Genomic DNA, 17,070 nt, shown 5'->3' on the forward strand with positions numbered 1-17,070 from the left:
ACAGAATATCTGAGATGAAGATCAATTCTTTTCTGGAGTAGACTACCTCAAAGTCCTCTATAGTCCATGCTGTCCCTGGAGCCCATGTTCATTTCCTTAGTCTGCTACCCCAGGCCCTGTTGAGGCCTTAAGTTCATGTGAATTGTTCATGGTCTGGGCTGCCACTAGAGGCTGGGTAGATGTCCATACTCTGTGCTACCACAGGAAGCCATGTTGGTCTCCATGTTGCCAATAGAGGTGATGTCGACGCTGAGGCCGTACTGATCTCCCTAATTCATTGAGGCCATACTGATCTCCTAGTTCATGTGGTTGTTAGAAACTTTGTGAAAGTCCATGATTCATATTCCTGCTGACTGCAAAGGGCAAGAAAGCTACTTTTTCAGTGGTATCACTGACTACAGACTCACAGTTGAGAAAGCAATGACAGCTCCTCCCCATGAAAACCATATAACAGCCTAGACAGAAAGCCAGCAAAGAGAACTCTTAAAAATTGTGATAAGGATGCTGAAGAATCAGAAAGCGTTTCTACATAAGGCTTTCTGGCAGGAGTGTGGTTAGGGAAGGACTCAGTTTTCTTTAAGTTGCTGGCCACTGTTAGTTTGATCATACTCCACTGAGTATATAGACAACATAGTTTTGGACTTGGTTTTGTATTATTTTTTCTTCTTTTGTAGAAGAGATCACAACAGTAGGGGAAGGAGGCAGATTGTGAGGACTGGGAAGTAGGTGTGATCAGGGTACACGATACGAAATTCCCAAATAAAAAAGAAAAATACTACATTGAAAAAAATAAGAAAGGAAAGGGAGAAGAGGAGGGAGAAGAAGGGGAGGCAATAGTGCTTTATCTTATTTGTTAATAATGTGCAGTACTCTTTATTTCAAAACTGAAAGGTGTACTGAGTAAATTTCTTTGTAGGCTCAGTAGAGGGCAGTGCAAGTGAGGCTTTCACGGGTTTGCAAAGGCCTTCAGAGACTAAAGGCTGAGAAATCTTGACATCTTGCTGGTGCATCAGAGGAGATGCTGCATACAGGGAGTGTTTGCCTTTATATGTCAATCCTGAGCACATGCAAGGAAGAGAAAATAGAGCCTGAACAGAGGTAGCTCCATCTCAGCAGCAGGGCTTATGTGCCTATGTGCAGAGGCTCCTGATCAGCACATCTGGGAAGTGCTGACTTCATATTTAAGAAAGAATGTTTCTGATTCTTCAGCTCTGAACTATTTGCTTATTTATGGCTTCTGTTTCATGTAGTTTGGAAATGAATTTATGCCATAGGTACGACTCTATTGCAGGCAGACACCTGGAAGTCCATTGTTACCGTAGAACCTTAAGTTTGTGAGACCCATTTCTGGGAAATGGATAGTCCAGTATAAACAGCCTTATAAGAGGTGATCAAGTCAATCGTTAAATTAAAAATATTTTGATCTATCAGTATGAGAGTGAACTAGACTGGGCCGCATTATGTGTGCACTGACCTGCCTTATTTGTTCCAGACATGTTTCCATCGACTGGCATTGTCTCTGGTGTTTCTCAGTATAGAAAAATGTTCTAAGATCGCTCAAGGAATATAGTTCAAAAGTATCAAGAGGGTGGATTTTAATTATTATTGCTGTTATACAACCTCGTTTAAGTATGCATAAACACAAAAGGTTTCATATAATATACATAAGCCAAATTAAATAAGAAAACATTATAGTCAGCCAAATGCGGAGCTTCACCGGTTCAGAGTGGTGAGCTGGTGTGTCACCTGGAAGCGAATGTCCCAGCAGTCTCGAGAAGGCCTTCAGCCCTCCAGACGCAGGCCTGATTCTCTCAGAGGCCTTCAGGAATGATTCAGCTCTTTTTCTCCCTCTGCCGTTAAATCTAATTCACGGAGCAAGCTAGTATTGGCTTTTTCCTTAGTAACAGCAGCATCTACCAGGCACAAATGTCTTTTTGTTTTCTCACTGTGCTCACATAGTTAAGTGTTTATAACCCACCCACGCAGTCATTAACAGATAAGTGTAAATTGTGTGATTATACACAGGTAAGAAGAGATCTTTCAGAATGTTTTTATTTTGTTCAGAAAATCGTTTTAAGAACACAGAACATTCTAGGCGACATTAAAGCAACGGCACTCAGGTCTCTAAGCCTGAATTTCGCTCATTGTTTGCTTTTCATAAATATCATAGATCAAGATGGGCCTTGCTGCTCATTTTTACGTCTCTGTTAAAGATATTATTACATAGCTGGCATGAGCACACTATGCTAGAAACATAGGCGGATATGTTTGTGATTTCTGCAGTATTAGTTTATTAAACAACAGTGAATTCACATTTACTAGTTATTTTTCCACACTGTGTGACTATAAGCCTGAAAAAAAAAAAAGCAATTTAAAGGGGTTCAGAGGGATGTGGTCCCTTGTGATGGATGGGAGCAGCCGCAATCATGGTATCTTTCAGGAATTTAGTCATTCGGATGCCCCCCTCCTCCCCCCCCCCACTTTCTTTTCTTTCTTTTCTTTTTGAGATAGGCCCTCCTGTAGTCCAGTCTGGCCTCAAAGTCAGAGAATGACCTTGAACGCCTTGCATACCCCTGCCCCACCCTTTCTGAGAGAAGGTCATAAGCATGCACCACCATGCTCAGTCTGTGTAGTGCTGGGAATCAAACTGCAGGTATTATATGTGTAAGGCATGCGCTCCACTAACAGAACTACTCCCTTAGTCTGACATTTCTCAGTTTTTATTCTGGGCAGGACCCCAGCCCATAGAATGGTGTTTTACACTTCCAAGGTGGTTCATTTCTCCTTTTAACACCCTTACCAATATATCCAAAATGCTTTTCAGAAGATTGTAAATTGACCATAGGAGCTAGCTATCGCAGTAGCTGACCATTATCAAATTACAAGCTCTTTTTATGCTAGTCTTAATTATTAGTCTTACCTGTGAAATCCTAGATTATATTCCATTCAGTATACACACGGGTGTCATATTGTCTACAAAAGGGTTCAAGAAGCCAGAGTCCATATGGAAAGCAGGGGCAGAGAACTCTGTTGCCGGTGGTCCAGTGTTGTTGAGTCCAGACAGATTGCTTCTGGAGGCAGCAGAACTGATCCGTAGGACCAAAGTGAGAGACAGCATGAAGCTCAGCTGCAGGACTGTAGAATCATCAATGCGAGGTACAGGACTTGGCTCAGATAGATAGATGCACAGGTACATCGACAAAAGGACAGAGGGTTGGCTGGACAGGTAACACCTCACATGGACCCACGTTTGCTGAGCTGATGGCCCTGGGACACCTGGTCTTCTCTGCCTGGCAGTCAGTCACTTGAAACATTCACCGGCTGCCCAGTGACTGGGATCTTTTACCACCTTAAGGTTAACTGTCCTTCTTTCTGTGAGGTCCAGGCAAGTATGGTGCCCTTTTGTTGGTTTGTGGCATCTGAAACGTTCTCGCGCCTGGTTTTCTACATATGGGTTTAATTTCCCATTGTGCTTATGATTGTAGTCTGTGTTGATAAGTGCCATCTGCTTACAGTCTATCCCCCATGGTCAGTGCTGGACAGGTGTGGCGAGTACTTGCAGATAAGATGCATCTTCGTTTGTTACCCTGCCTGTGTTTACATTCAGACTGGAGCCAGCTGGTGCTCTGTAACAGGGCATAACCCGAAAGCCACTGTTGTTCACCATTTGGAGCAATTTAATGAAGTGCACAGTTTGATCTCTATAAATAACATTTTTTAGACGTTTTCCTCATTTTCCTGACATAAAACTGTACTGTCTTTGTTACAAACATTTCACTGTGGCTAAATTTGTTTTCTATGACTCTTCTCAAATTTAGAATCATTTCCAATTTTATAGAGCAGCTTTTAAGGGCAAAATACTTCAGTCTAATGCAATTATTATCGTCTGGTTCCACTAAGCACGTGTGCAGGAGACGGATAAAGTATTATTTGCATTCCAGACTTGCAGCCTTAATCTGGAATCCAAGTGCTATCCTCACATTTGCTCTCTAGCCCAGGCTGGCCCACAGCGGGCAGTTCTCCCACCACGGCCTCACAGGGGCTAGGTCATAGGCACGTGCCACTCAGCCAAGTGGAATTAGATTTCGTATGAAAAGAACTCAACCCTGTGAAGTATGAATGGCCCTTAAAAGTCTTTTACTTTTTAAAGAAATTATTTTTGCTCTTTTTTTTTTGTGCCCATCAAAGCATGTCTTCTTTCTCATTAAAACATTGTCAGCTATTGAAATAGTATTAGGTTGATGGCTGAATAACTAGATAATGTGAAAAGATTGGTTTTATATATATATATATATATATATATATATATATATATATATATATATATATTTGGGGAGGTAAAATTATGCTTTTATAACTCAAGTAAAAATTACTTTCTGTTCTTTACACAGAAGGCTAGACCGTCTATCATGCAGGTAAATATGCCTTTGGCATGCACATATGTATGTCCAGTGTTCTTTCTCTGTAGATGCTGTAATAACACTAACAATGTATTTACTTGTAGGATGCTGTAACCCTGTGTTCCTATCCTTTCATCTTTGATGCCCAAGCCAAGACCAAGATGCTGCAGACTGATGCCGAGTTGCAGATGCAGGTGGCCTCTTCAGAATCATTCTCTCCTTTACCATTCTTGTCATTGTACACATTCCATTGTAATTTCTCCTAGTAGAAGGGGAGGTTTCTGTGTGAAGTTTTATTATGACATTAAAGAGTTATATTTTTTTAATAATGTCATTATTTTATTTTTTGATAAAAGTTCTAATTATAGTCTAGGCTTCTTTTGAAAAATATTCTGGTTGGAATTGGGTTATATTGTCACACATATAATTTTATATATATGTAGATTGTGTGTGTGTGTGTGATTATATTTACTTTGTTTTTTGACTTTCCATTATCCTCTATCTCCCTCTGAGCCACATTCTTGCTGGTTCCCTTCTCTAAGAAAATACCTCTCCCTCCTTTCACATTTTCTTCTGTTACTCTCTTGGCCCCAGTTAAGCCTCTTCTACTCTCTAAGTTACCTTCTTCCTTCCACATAAATGTATACAGTTAAACATATATCGTATATATAAGGCAGGATATGTTTTCCTCCTGGGTTTGACGTCTTTTGCTTAGCATGCCCCTCCAGACAGTTTTCTGCAAATGTCATATTTTCATGCAATCCCATCAGTGAGTTATTTCTTGTGAAAGCCCTTGGCTAGGTCTCTATTTTGAAGCATTTTTTTAATCTACCTTTTCCTCTAGTATTTTCTAAGTCTTACATGAAGGCTTCTTTGATATATTTTGAGTTGATTTTTATACAGGGATGAGAGATTCGGTTCTAGTTGTTTTTTTCCCTTTCCTTCCTTCCTTCCTTCCTCCCTTCCTTCCTTCCTTCCTTCCTTCCTTCCTTTCTTTCTTCCTTCCTTTCTATCTCTCTCTCTCTCTCTCTCTATCTCTATCTCTCTCTCTCTTTCTTTCTCTATTCATGTGAATATCCAGTTTTTCCAGTATCATGTGTTGAAGAGGCTGTCTTTTTCTAATGTGTGTTTTTAACATTTTTGTCAAAGGTGAGGAGTCTATAGCTATGTGGTTTTATTTCTGGAATCTGAATTTTTTCTCTTTATTTTTCTGCATGAAATATATCAAATAATACTGTTACAGGAGTGTTTAGTTTGTCAGTTGCATTACTATACAGAAAATAAAGTGATTTTTAAAAATAAAAGTTTTGATGGAGATTGTATTGACTCTCTCTCTTGCTTTTGGCCGATGATTGTTCTGCTGTGTACGGCCTGTATCTCAGCCTTCTTTGTCAGGTTTCCATTTTTTGACCCATGCATCTTACACATTTCATTGTCAAGGTCTTTTTTACCTCCTGTTTGAGTTTCATTCCAGGCCAATTTTGACTTCACTATGTAGTCAAGGTTACTTCTTGGCCTTTCTCCAGGGCCCTGTTGCTAAGATTACAGGTGTGTACCACCATGCCAGCTTCAGTAATTTTACGTTCAGTGCATATTCATGTAGACTTGGAGTGATAAGTAGTTTCTGTTTCTGCCAAGTAATAAGCACTTGAGGCTTTGTGGACCCCGTGTGTCTCTATTAAGAACCATTTATCTCTCTTGTAGACAGCAGTCTCAGAAAAAGAAAAAGGGACTTAAAAAAAGAAACGTTAGAATGTCAGAACACCTCAAAATTAAAGCAAATTTGTATATATGTATATGAAAGCTTGAATTTCATATATTTTCTTACACTGTAAATATTATACCCAACCTTTTAAAATGATATAAAATCATTTTCAAATGCGGAGGGCCAGGCGGGGGTACATTTTGCTGAGTTGATACAAGGGGGATAATTAAAGGGTGGCCCTTAATGAATCAAAAATGATTTGTTTAATAGTTTGATTTATTATGCATTTTATTAAAAAATATGATATATTTTGTTTGAATGTATTCAGAGACAGTGAATTAGAAATTCAGATCTACCACGCCCTCCTGTTAGTAGATCTGACAAATGAAGATCTTTTGTCTTCATTTCATTTGTCTTTCTGTCTCTCTATTTCTTTCTGTCTTTCACTGATTTTTGTCTTTGTCTATATTCATATCTGCTTTCATATAGAAATAGCTTTGATACTGTTGAGGGGCAGGTTTTCTGCTGAAATGGACGCTTTTCATACTGACAGTTGGTTTCTTTTCCTGCTGTGTTTAGAATCATGTTTTCATGTCCTCTGCCATGATTCTTCGAGCATCTTGTTACTTTAGTCTTAACCAATTGAAATTACTTTACTTGGCCTAATTATTTAGATCATATAACTCATAAATTATTTCAGCTAACCTTGTTGAGACCATATTAGAAAGATTTAAGTAGCCTGTCAGTATAAGTAGTAGAAAAGTTAAGGCTTTGGAGAAAAGGCAAAATGGAAATGAGTCAGCCATTTCTGGTGCCTCACATTCTGGTACAGTACATTCTTCACTGAAGACTGTGTGCTGTACTCAAAAGCTTGCTCTGCTGTTCTATTCCAGGTGGCAGTCAATGGAGCCAACCTGCAGAATGTCTTCATGCTTCTTACCCTGGAGCCTCTGCTGGCCAGAAGCCCCTTCCTGGTCCTTCATGTCCGCAGGAACCACCTTGTTGGAGATGCCCTGAGAGAGCTGAGCATTCACACTGACATTGACTTGAAGAAGCCTCTCAAAGTGAGCCCCTTCCCTGAATTCCTTTAGTACCTTTGGAAGCATATGGCAACAAGCAGAGACCTTACGAAGATATGGAGGGTAGCCATATCTCATATCATATCATATCATATCACATCATATATCATATTGATTTCTTTTCTTCTTTTTTTTAAAAACAAGAATCTAATAACCTCCTTTTGTGAAGTTGCCAGGAAGAGCATCTCATTGTGACATTAGATTAAATGCTTTTGGGTTGTTGAGTAACTGTCGGGCTCTGCTCCTGCTTTCTTTAGTGTCCCTGCTCTAGCATGTAAGATGTAAGGCTTTGACAAAATACAACTAAGTTCTCACCTAGGAAGATGAAAAGGGAAATGAGAAATGGAGAGATGGAAAGGTGGGAAGTCATCTTGAAAACTGTTGGACTAGTAGAAACTTGTAATTAGTAGTAAAATATCTCTTTCCATAGTCTGTGCATTGGTGCATAACACTGCTTACTATGCTCAAGGCTGTATGGTATCCTGAGGAATAGTTAATGAATGTCTTGAAGTTATTTAAAATTAAATGACTTCTGCCTCTTATAAATTACCTCATAAATCCTGGTTTCAGGAGTTTCAGAACCACAGTCCACAAAAGATTAAATTGTTTTCTTCAACAGTTTACATTGTTACCACTTCCAAAATCTTCTAATAATGACACATACTCTACACAACACTAATCCTAGCTAATCAAGAGGCTGGTGTAGGAGAATGTAGGTCCACAGCCATTTTGGACACATGGATAGATTTTTTTCGCAGAATGAAGCGCTTGGAGTATATTAGCTCCATATGAGAGCGCTTGCTTCTCCTGTGTGTGGCTCCTGTTAAACTACTAGGTCTTTACAACTTGTTAAAAGACTCTCAGAATCTTCCTGCTCTAGCTGGTCTTTCTCTCTAGACGTTTTGGGCTTTATAACACAGGCCACTGTTTTCAGTTATTCAGACAGGCCTCTGGCTTTGTTGCATAGTTAAGTCTTTGGTTGGCCATTTCCTTTCTCTAAAGTATTCATTTTGTTTTCATGTTCCAAGGTAATCTTTGATGGGGAAGAAGGAGTAGATGCTGGTGGTGTTACGAAGGAGTTCTTTCTTTTGCTGTTAAAAGAACTTTTGAATCCAATTTATGGGATGTTTACCTACTATCAAGATTCAAATCTCTTGTGGTTTTCAGATACGGTAAGTTCATAATGTCAAAATTAAGTACACCATTTGTTCTGGACTTTGTGCTTGTTGTCAGCCTAGCCCTTGGCTTTCTGTCATTTCAGTATTCACCGTTAAAATCCCTATTATGTACAGCCTTCAGGTTTACCCTACTTTCAAGACACCTAGTGCATTTGTCAGCCATGAGTCCCTGTGTCATTTCTAGTGGTAAGACTCAGGGCATAGTATACAGGAAGGTTAAAAGGAAATGCGATAAATTAGTGTGAGGAACTGGAGAGACAGAGGAGTGGGTAAGAGCACTGACTGCTCTTCCACAGGACCCAAGTTTGATTCTCAGCATCTGCATGGTGGTTCATCAAAAATTCTAGGGGATCAGGCATCAGGCACACATGTGTCTACAAACATGCATGTAGGCAAAAGAGCCATACACACAACAAAGTAAAGTAATGTTGTATTACTTTAGCTCTTCCCATTCTGTATCATAGTTCAGGATCAAGATGAGAAGAGGACACATAGAGTTCCACATGTATGGACAGTAGAGACAGACTGACCTGGTCATCCCAGCTCAAAGGCCAGAACCAGTACTGGATATATTTTGGGGTTCTTTAAGCATTGAGAGAAGTGAAAACATTGCCATCTACTTTACAACCAATAAGTTCTATCCAAAATGCCAGGAAAATGCTTTCATTGAACACTTACAAAAAGAAAAGAACAGAGGAATGGATACAGAAAATGTGGTATATTTACACTATGGAATACTACTCAGCTATTAAAAACAATGCATTCATGAAATTCTTAGGCAAGTGGGTGGAACTGGAGAATGTCATCCTGAGTGAGGTGACCCAATCACAAAAGAACACACATAGCATGCACTCACTGATAAGCAGATATTAGCCCAGAAGCTCGGAATACCCAAGACACAATTCACATATCAAATGATGCCCAAGAAGAAGGAAGGAGAGGCCCCTGGTCCTGGAAAGGCTCCGTGCAGCAGTGTAGGGAATTACCAGGACAGGGAAAAGGGGGTGATTGGGGAACAGGAGGAGGGAAGAAGACTTATGGGACTTTCGGGGAGTGGAGATCCAGGAAATGTGATATCATTTGAAATGTAAATAAAGAATATATCGAATTAAAAAAAAAGAGAAAAGCATTCAGTTTTCTATTGTGTTGGGCATCGGTAGTTATGTATTTGTTCTTTTAATAGTTTGTGTCTGAATATGTACCCACAGACCTGTACCTTTTTTTTTTAAATAATTCAATAGGAGAGCTATGTTTTAAAAGGCATGCTGGGATTAGGGGTGTGGATCCATGGTAGGGCACTTGCCATGCATGCATTAAGTACCTGGGTCAGATCCCTAGCACTTGAGGAACTCTTGATTTATCTAAGCCATAATTTAGGGGCTCCTGGAGTTTTTTTCCCTAGATATTCATTAAATTATAATTCAATAATAAAAATTTACTACTACTCATATTTCATGAGCTTTGTAACCAGTGGCACAAGAATACAATTGTTCCATCAGCGCAGAGCAGTAACTGAACCATTCTGCTGGAGAGAATAGGAAGCTGTTTCTTTATCATCAGGAGAGTCGCAGGTGCTTGACTGGGTCTGCATTGCATCTGTCAACACTAACAAACTTTGACCAGGGAAGTTGCTATGCCTCAGAATGTAAACATAAACAGGGCTTTATTCTAATATACTGAAATATTTTGAATAGGAGGCAGAGTGCTTCAGAGTTTTTAAACACTACTTCTTTCTAATACGTTTGCATATGCCCTAAAAGTGTTTTGTAGAGCACAACTGGTTTCACTTGATTGGCATAACCTGTGGATTGGCGATCTACAACTCCACTGTGGTTGACCTCCACTTCCCGTTGGCTCTCTATAAGAAGTTACTGAATGTGAAGCCTAGCTTGGAGGACTTGAAGGAACTGTCACCAACTGAAGGAAGGTAAAGAGCTAAAAGGTGTGCTAGTGGTGTGGCAGCCTGCCCCCCTGGCTCTAGTGCGGGAGCTAAGACGGAACACAACATATGTGCAAGTCTGGGTGCATTCGAACACTGGAGATCACACAGCATTGTGTAAAGTGTTGCCTATGTCACTGTATAGACAAGTGAGGAAGTTACAAGAGAGGCCTGGGCCAGTAGAGATGGCTCCGTAGTTAAGAACATTGGTTGCTCTTTCAGAAGACCTGGATTTGGTTCCTAGAAACCACATAATGGTTCACAACCATCTGTAAGTTCAGTTACAGGGATCCAATGCCCTCACCTGGTTTGCACAGGCGATGGGCATGCATAAACATGCAGGCAAAAACACCCACACACATAAAATAAATAAACCTTTAAATTGAGAGTGGGGGAGGGACCATAGTAGCTCCCCAGGAATATACAATAATCTCTGCTTTCATTATTTTGAACCCAGAGGGGGGGAGAGGAAGAGGGGAAACTGAGCCTTGTCATGGTGCAGAGATAAGAGTGGGGAGATTATTGAAATGAAAGACTTTAGAAAAAATTTATTGATAAAGTGATAGATAATTTATATACCATACAACTGGCCCATGTAAAGAGTATTTAAAATATACCCTAGTGTATTTAGTTGTGTGACCATCACTGTAGTCAGTTCTAGAATATTTTTCTTACCTGGAAAGCAGCTTTGGCCTTTTGCTAAATTACCCTGGTCTCCATATCATGAGTCCTAGGTAAACACCAAATGCTGCTGTCAGTCTACCTTTCCTAGTTTTTGTTTGTTTTGTTTGTTTTTGTGAGACAAGTTTCCATTATGTAGCCCTGGCTGGCCTGCAACTAACTGCAGACCAAGCTGCCCTCAGACCCGCAGTCTGCCTCATGCTGGGACTAAATATGTGCACTGTCATGCCTAGCTACTTTGGATATTTTTTAAAAATGGAATCGCAAGTGTTGTTTAGTCTGTTTCATTTGGTATGTTTTCCAGATTTGTCCTGCTGTTACATGAATCAGTGTTTTACTTTTCAGACTGGCCCATAACATCCCATGGTGCACCATTCTGTGGGCTACCATCCCATTGTGTTATAGCCCACTGTGAAATAATCTGTTGTATAGATACATCATATTTTGTTTTTCTGTTCTTCGGTTGATGGACACTTGGAACATTTCTGCTTTGGAACTGCTGTGAACAGTGTTGCTGGAAACACTTGTATACAAGATTTTGTGTGGGCATAAACTTTTGTTACTTTGATGTATGCCTAGGAATGTAATTCCTGATTCGTATACTGATTGCATATTTAGCTCTTAGAGGAGTTGTCAGAATGCTTTTCAAAGTAGTCAAGCCATATTTTTATGTCACTCTCATTTTTTTGGTGTCTTAAACACCCCCTCCCCCTTTTCTTGAGTTTCTGTGTTGCTTTTGGGCCGTAAACAAACACACAGCTTGCTTCAGAGGGAGGGAGCAGCTTTTTTTTTTTTTTTTTACAGTAAGAGGTGCTGCTTTTAAGTTGCAACAGGGGCTGGCAGGATAGCTTAGTAGCACCAAGCTTGTCTAGCTTCTCAGAGTCTCGGAGTTTTTAATCCAGCAACATGAAGCAATAAGCCCACCCGCCGTAGTAGTGGACATCTGTAATCCTAGCATGCAGGAGGCGGAGGCAAGAGAACCAGGAGCTTATAACTGATTTCCATTTCACAACTAGTTCAAAGCAATACTCTCTCCCAGAAAATAGGCTCTGTACAGAGCTTGGGGGTATAGCCTAGGTTTAGCCCCTAATGCCAGGAAAAAAAAAAAAAAAAACATTACTTAAAGGTGAAAGGAGACATTTCCAAGATACCTTCTTCGAGAATTGAGACTGCCATGCTTACATAGATACTGAGAACTCAGGAACAGTGGGGTGGGAGCACCAAGAAACTTAGAATATGGAAAAAGGCGGAGGAGACAGAGGCTGGTTTTATTTTGGGTGCTAGAGAGAAGGCTGCGGGAAGAGATGTGGCTGCTCTTTGCTTTTTAACCACCTGAGAAGTGGATGTTGTGAGGTATGGTTTCGGCTGGCTACCTGGTGGCAGACTCAGGTTCCACGGAAGGAATTTTTCCTCAGGTAGCTCTTTGGCTTGCTTTCTCTGCAGTCCTCCTTTACTGCTGGTTCTGGTCATCATTTTGACACTATGTCACATTAACAAGGCTTTTGCTTAATCTGTGGGGAGGGGCAGAAGGGAGTAGGGCACAGCAGGTGTGACATGCAGAACTTGCCTTGTCACTTCCTTTCATTTTACCTTCTGAGGAGAGGCTGGCGTGTGGCATTTTAAGATGTTTTCCTCAGAAACCTGGCATGTTAATGATTTGACCCAGCAAGAACAGAGCTGGGAAAACTGCCATGGGGTAACCTCTCTCAGTAGGAAAGATATTTCCTTTGTATACATATGTATTTATAAAAGATAAAATTTCTCAAGATCCTAGCTCTTTGGGTGACTATATATTTGGTGGTGGGTGACCCAGTGTCATGACGAATCATCAAAAACCTTTCAAAGGCTTTGGGCTGTTCTTCATTTCCAACGGCCACACTTACGAAACTGCTGCTCACACCTACGGAGCAGGTGCTGCTTGTTGCTACAATTCATTTTTTTGATGTATTTGTTTGTGAGTAATGTGTGTATGTGTATCTTTACATCTGTGGTTTATGTATTTGAGTGTTTATGCTTTTGAAAGCCTCTATTTGCCCATTTTGTGTTTTGAAGTGGTTTCATAAATATCTTTGTTCCTTTAAGAGCAGAAGCAATGGTCTTTTCTGTTTGTTTGTTTGTTTGTTTGTGAGGGTTGTTTTGTTCCTTATCCTTTTTAGGACTGGGTATTGAACCAGGAACTGTGGTGAGCCACACCCACCACTCCTAAAGAATTTTTAAAATTAGTTTTATTGAAATTGTATTTGAGATTTTGGATGTTAGAAATTTTAGACATTAGGAATTCTGATGTTTGAGGGTTTCAACATTTGAAATGGTAGGTTTGGGTGATTAAGTCCTCACTCACCCTTAAGATTCCTATCTGGATAAGGTGACTGTATTAATAGCTTTTCTTTTCTTGTGATAGAAAGTCATGAAGAGTTTTCTGGGCTTCCAGTTTCAGAGGGCTAGGACTTCGCCGTTACAGGGAGGCACAGCAGCAGGCAGCAGACATGATGGCAGGAAAACAGACGGAGCAGACTGGAAATGAGAGTAGTTTTGAGACTTCAGAGCGACCCCAGTGACACTTCCTTCAGCAAGGCCACACCTTTTAAAACTACCCAAACAGAGCCACCAAGTGGGGACCAAGTATTCAGATGCAGGAGCCTATGCGAGTCAGTCTCATTTATACCCCACCACGGTGACTTTGTGACTTTTTTTTAAATAGTGTTAGGATTATTCTCCTAATATATGGGGGCAAAGCCAGATTATGGGGCCCTTAGAGAGTACCCTGTTCGTGTGTGTATATGTCTACACTAAGCGATGCTAAGGCAGAGCAAATGTAAGTGTGTTAGGGTCAGTCCATCCTGATTTCATGGCCAGTTCAGGAATCTGTGTCACGGGGGAAGGGAATTAGTAAGCCTGTTGCTTTAGTTCTCTAAGGTTTAGGTACATGGCTTTCTGTATTCTGAATTTATATTCACTGTAGAGGTTTTTTTTTTTTTTTTCCAGTTTCCTTGGCAAATAATCTAAATGAAGTAGAGACGCGATTACAGTGTTTAACTTGCCTCTTTTCCTTTTCTTCTGTGTCTAGGAGTCTTCAAGAGCTTCTAGATTACCCTGGTGAAGACATCGAGGAGACCTTTTGCCTCAACTTCACGGTATGCGCTCCTGTACTTATGACTGGCTGTTCTTCATGGCGATGGCAAATCATGATTCACATTAGATTTCCAACAAAACAAAGCCTGACTTTCAGTCAGCATATCTTGAATTCAGTAAATATGTTGCAGAGAGGAACCTGTTTATCTATGTACTTAGGAAAACTGCCAGGACATTGGTCTTCTTTGCTTTTGACATTTCTACAGCTCATGTTACTCTGTCCTTGATTTTATTGCTACATGACTTAAAATGGTTTGAAGATGTTGATATTTTCTGACTCAGATTTTTATCCTACCCCTAATTTCCAGTAAACATGGTTATTAAATAAATTACATTTATTCCTAATTTCTCCTGAGTCATTTGAGTTCTAGAAAGGCAAATGTTAGTTAACAAAAATGAAAACACATCTTTTTCTGCTTTGAAGGTGTGCCGAGAAAGCTATGGGGTGATAGAACAGAAGAAGTTGATACCCGGGGGAGACAAAGTGGCCGTGTGCAAAGACAACAGGTTAGTCCTGACCTTGGGCTGCTGAAGATGTGGCTGTTTTACTTTCCTGAAGTTTGATGTATTACTCTAGGATTAAAATTATATTTTAATTTCTCTACAGAGAAGATGAGGGGAATAGAGCAAGAACTTGAAGATTATAGAGAGTTTTTAATATCAGGGCAAGCCATGGAATTTAGTGGATAGCTATTTAGCTACAGATCTGCATCCTTCTGGCTTTGAAGCTGAGTAAGTCATTAAGTCACATAAACTGTTTGCTTTCAGATATCTCATCTATAAAGCAAAGATGATAAGAATCACTCTTCCTACCTTAGGGGATAGTTGTTTGAATACAGTAATATATAGGAAGGTATTTTGAATGAAGGTATTTGAATTATAAAATAAATGAACACCATCGGGTTTCTCCTACCTAGAAGGATGCCTAGTGCTAAAATGCTATCTAAAAAATGTATTGAATAAATACGTTCAGTGTGTGTAGAAGGGGAAGCCGACTCAGAGCCCTTGCTGCTATACTTTCACGACTAATTACTTTTCAGCCCTGAAAGTTGTCAGGATTTCCACCTCACAGTAAACAAGCAATTAACTCCATTCCAGACAGCAACTCTGTGCTCATTAACCCAGCTCAGTTGTGATCTGCACTGTTGTGATAATGAGACTTTTTATCACAGTTACTACAAATAACCTGAGAACAATAACCTAAAGAATAAAGGTTTGACTCACAGTCAGACCTCAGCTGGTGGAGCATCGTGGTAGCATGGTATGGTACAGGGAAGCCGTCTCTTCCATGGGACCCTGACGTGAGAGTGGCTGTAAGAGGACAGGAGCAAGATTCATCCTTCAGTGATGAGACTAGTGGCCTACTTCCTCCATTAGAGCCACCTCCTCACAGCCCCACTAATATGAACTCTTTAATGGATAAAGCCATTGGTAAAGTTGGTACTGTTGTGATCCATCTCTTAATAACACCACAAGCTAGGGACAACACGTGCACCTTTTGAAGGTACAATTCATATTCAGATATGTCTATCTGAGGACTCACTTGGGACTTAGTCCCCAAAGATAACATCTTCATAGGCCCACCCCAGTCCTTGAAATTCTTTACCTGTGCTTCTGAGTGACTGGCCTATACATGGGGTTTCCTATATGCCCACCCTTCTCATATAGATTAATTTGAGTCACAGAACTCAGAGAAACAGTAACTTGAGTAGGATACTAATGAAGAGACACACACGATGAGGTATGGGGAAATGAGCTTTTGTTTGGTGTGTCTCTTGGCCACCTTCCAGGAACTTGTCTATTTTTAAGGTGAGATTTGTAATTCAGGTTTGAAGATTTAGCTGAGTTTTCAGGATGAATCTCAGTCTCTGGGTTATCTTGTTAGAGGAAGGTAAATATTTGGTTTCATTAAGTTTTACATTGAACTGTGATACTCTGCACAGACATTCAATTACTTTACAAACACAGAATATTTGCTCTGGGCCCATCTGGTTGCAGACTGTAGCAGATAACTAATTTCTGTCCTTCAGTCTGCGAGTTGAGAATGTAGACAGATATGTAACAGATCATAGTTATATGTTATATGAGTTCTATTACAACTGCTATAGAAGTAGGAGAGAAGCAACAGACTTGTAAGACATTTAAAAGTGTAAATGTTGGAGCATATTTTAGCTAGTAAGTATGTGAGTCAGAATGTTCGGGGTTGATAGAGGATAGAAATTATTGAGAATTTGTGAGTGGGCTAGGATGTGGTGAATATACGAGTTCTAGAGTGAAGACTATCAAAGCCTTCAACAGGCCTTGGATTGAAAGGTAACCGGCCTTAGTTTAGAGCGATAGCTTTGATGACCTTATAGAAATAGACAGTGGGTATAGAGACCCTAGAGGAGGCCATTGAGCTGGCTCAGATAAAGAATGACAAGTACCAGAGCAGAAGTTGTAGAAATGTCAAGTGGAATATGTGAATGGCACTGTCAGTAGGTGTCTGATTATGTATGAGCAAGGCTGGAATTGGGATCCTTGCCACAGTTTCTAATTTGGGTAGCTGTATAATAGGTAACAGACTATAAATAAAGGTGGTTCATTGAGGGAAGTTCCATTTTAAATCTGTTACTTTGGCGGGCTGGCTGATAATACCAAGGCAATTACTTAAAGCAGGAAATTGACGTGGGTCTCAGGAAAGAAGTCCCATTAGAAATCTTTGGTTATGCTTGCCAGCCTCAATTATGGTGAGTTTGAAGTCACTTAAGTGGGAAATTGATAGAAATGTTAAAAGAAGAATGAGGAAAGTATACATCCTTAGGAGGACCTGTATAACTAGATTGTAAGGCAAGTCACTGGGATGAGAATTTGAGCATTCTTGCCACCCTCATTAGCCGTCAGTGAAGCTTGTGTGAGAAGAGCAAGGGACTTGGGGCATGAGAAAATGTTCTCTGAGGAGGAAGGCTGGAGTGAG

At 40.2% G+C, this 17,070-nt stretch overlaps 1 protein-coding gene across 2 annotated transcripts in view; it reads left to right on the forward strand.

The window, feature by feature from the left end:
- The window catches only part of Herc3 (HECT and RLD domain containing E3 ubiquitin protein ligase 3), a 95,507-nt gene that overhangs the window by 52,854 nt on the left and 25,583 nt on the right, over positions 1-17,070 (forward strand). Inside the window, exons 16-22 of one of the 2 annotated variants that reach the window (XM_052173826.1) lie at positions 4,392-4,415; positions 4,505-4,594; positions 6,999-7,169; positions 8,213-8,356; positions 10,123-10,289; positions 14,050-14,116; positions 14,539-14,621. In XM_052173826.1, coding sequence (XP_052029786.1) covers positions 4,392-4,415; positions 4,505-4,594; positions 6,999-7,169; positions 8,213-8,356; positions 10,123-10,289; positions 14,050-14,116; positions 14,539-14,621 — 746 coding nt within the window. The remainder of the gene's footprint in view (positions 1-4,391; positions 4,416-4,504; positions 4,595-6,998; positions 7,170-8,212; positions 8,357-10,122; positions 10,290-14,049; positions 14,117-14,538; positions 14,622-17,070) is intronic. The other variant, XM_052173827.1, reaches the window with a different exon arrangement.

Source organism: Apodemus sylvaticus, chromosome 2, assembly GCF_947179515.1.
Source record: "Apodemus sylvaticus chromosome 2, mApoSyl1.1, whole genome shotgun sequence".
NCBI classification, from domain to species: domain Eukaryota; kingdom Metazoa; phylum Chordata; class Mammalia; order Rodentia; family Muridae; genus Apodemus; species Apodemus sylvaticus.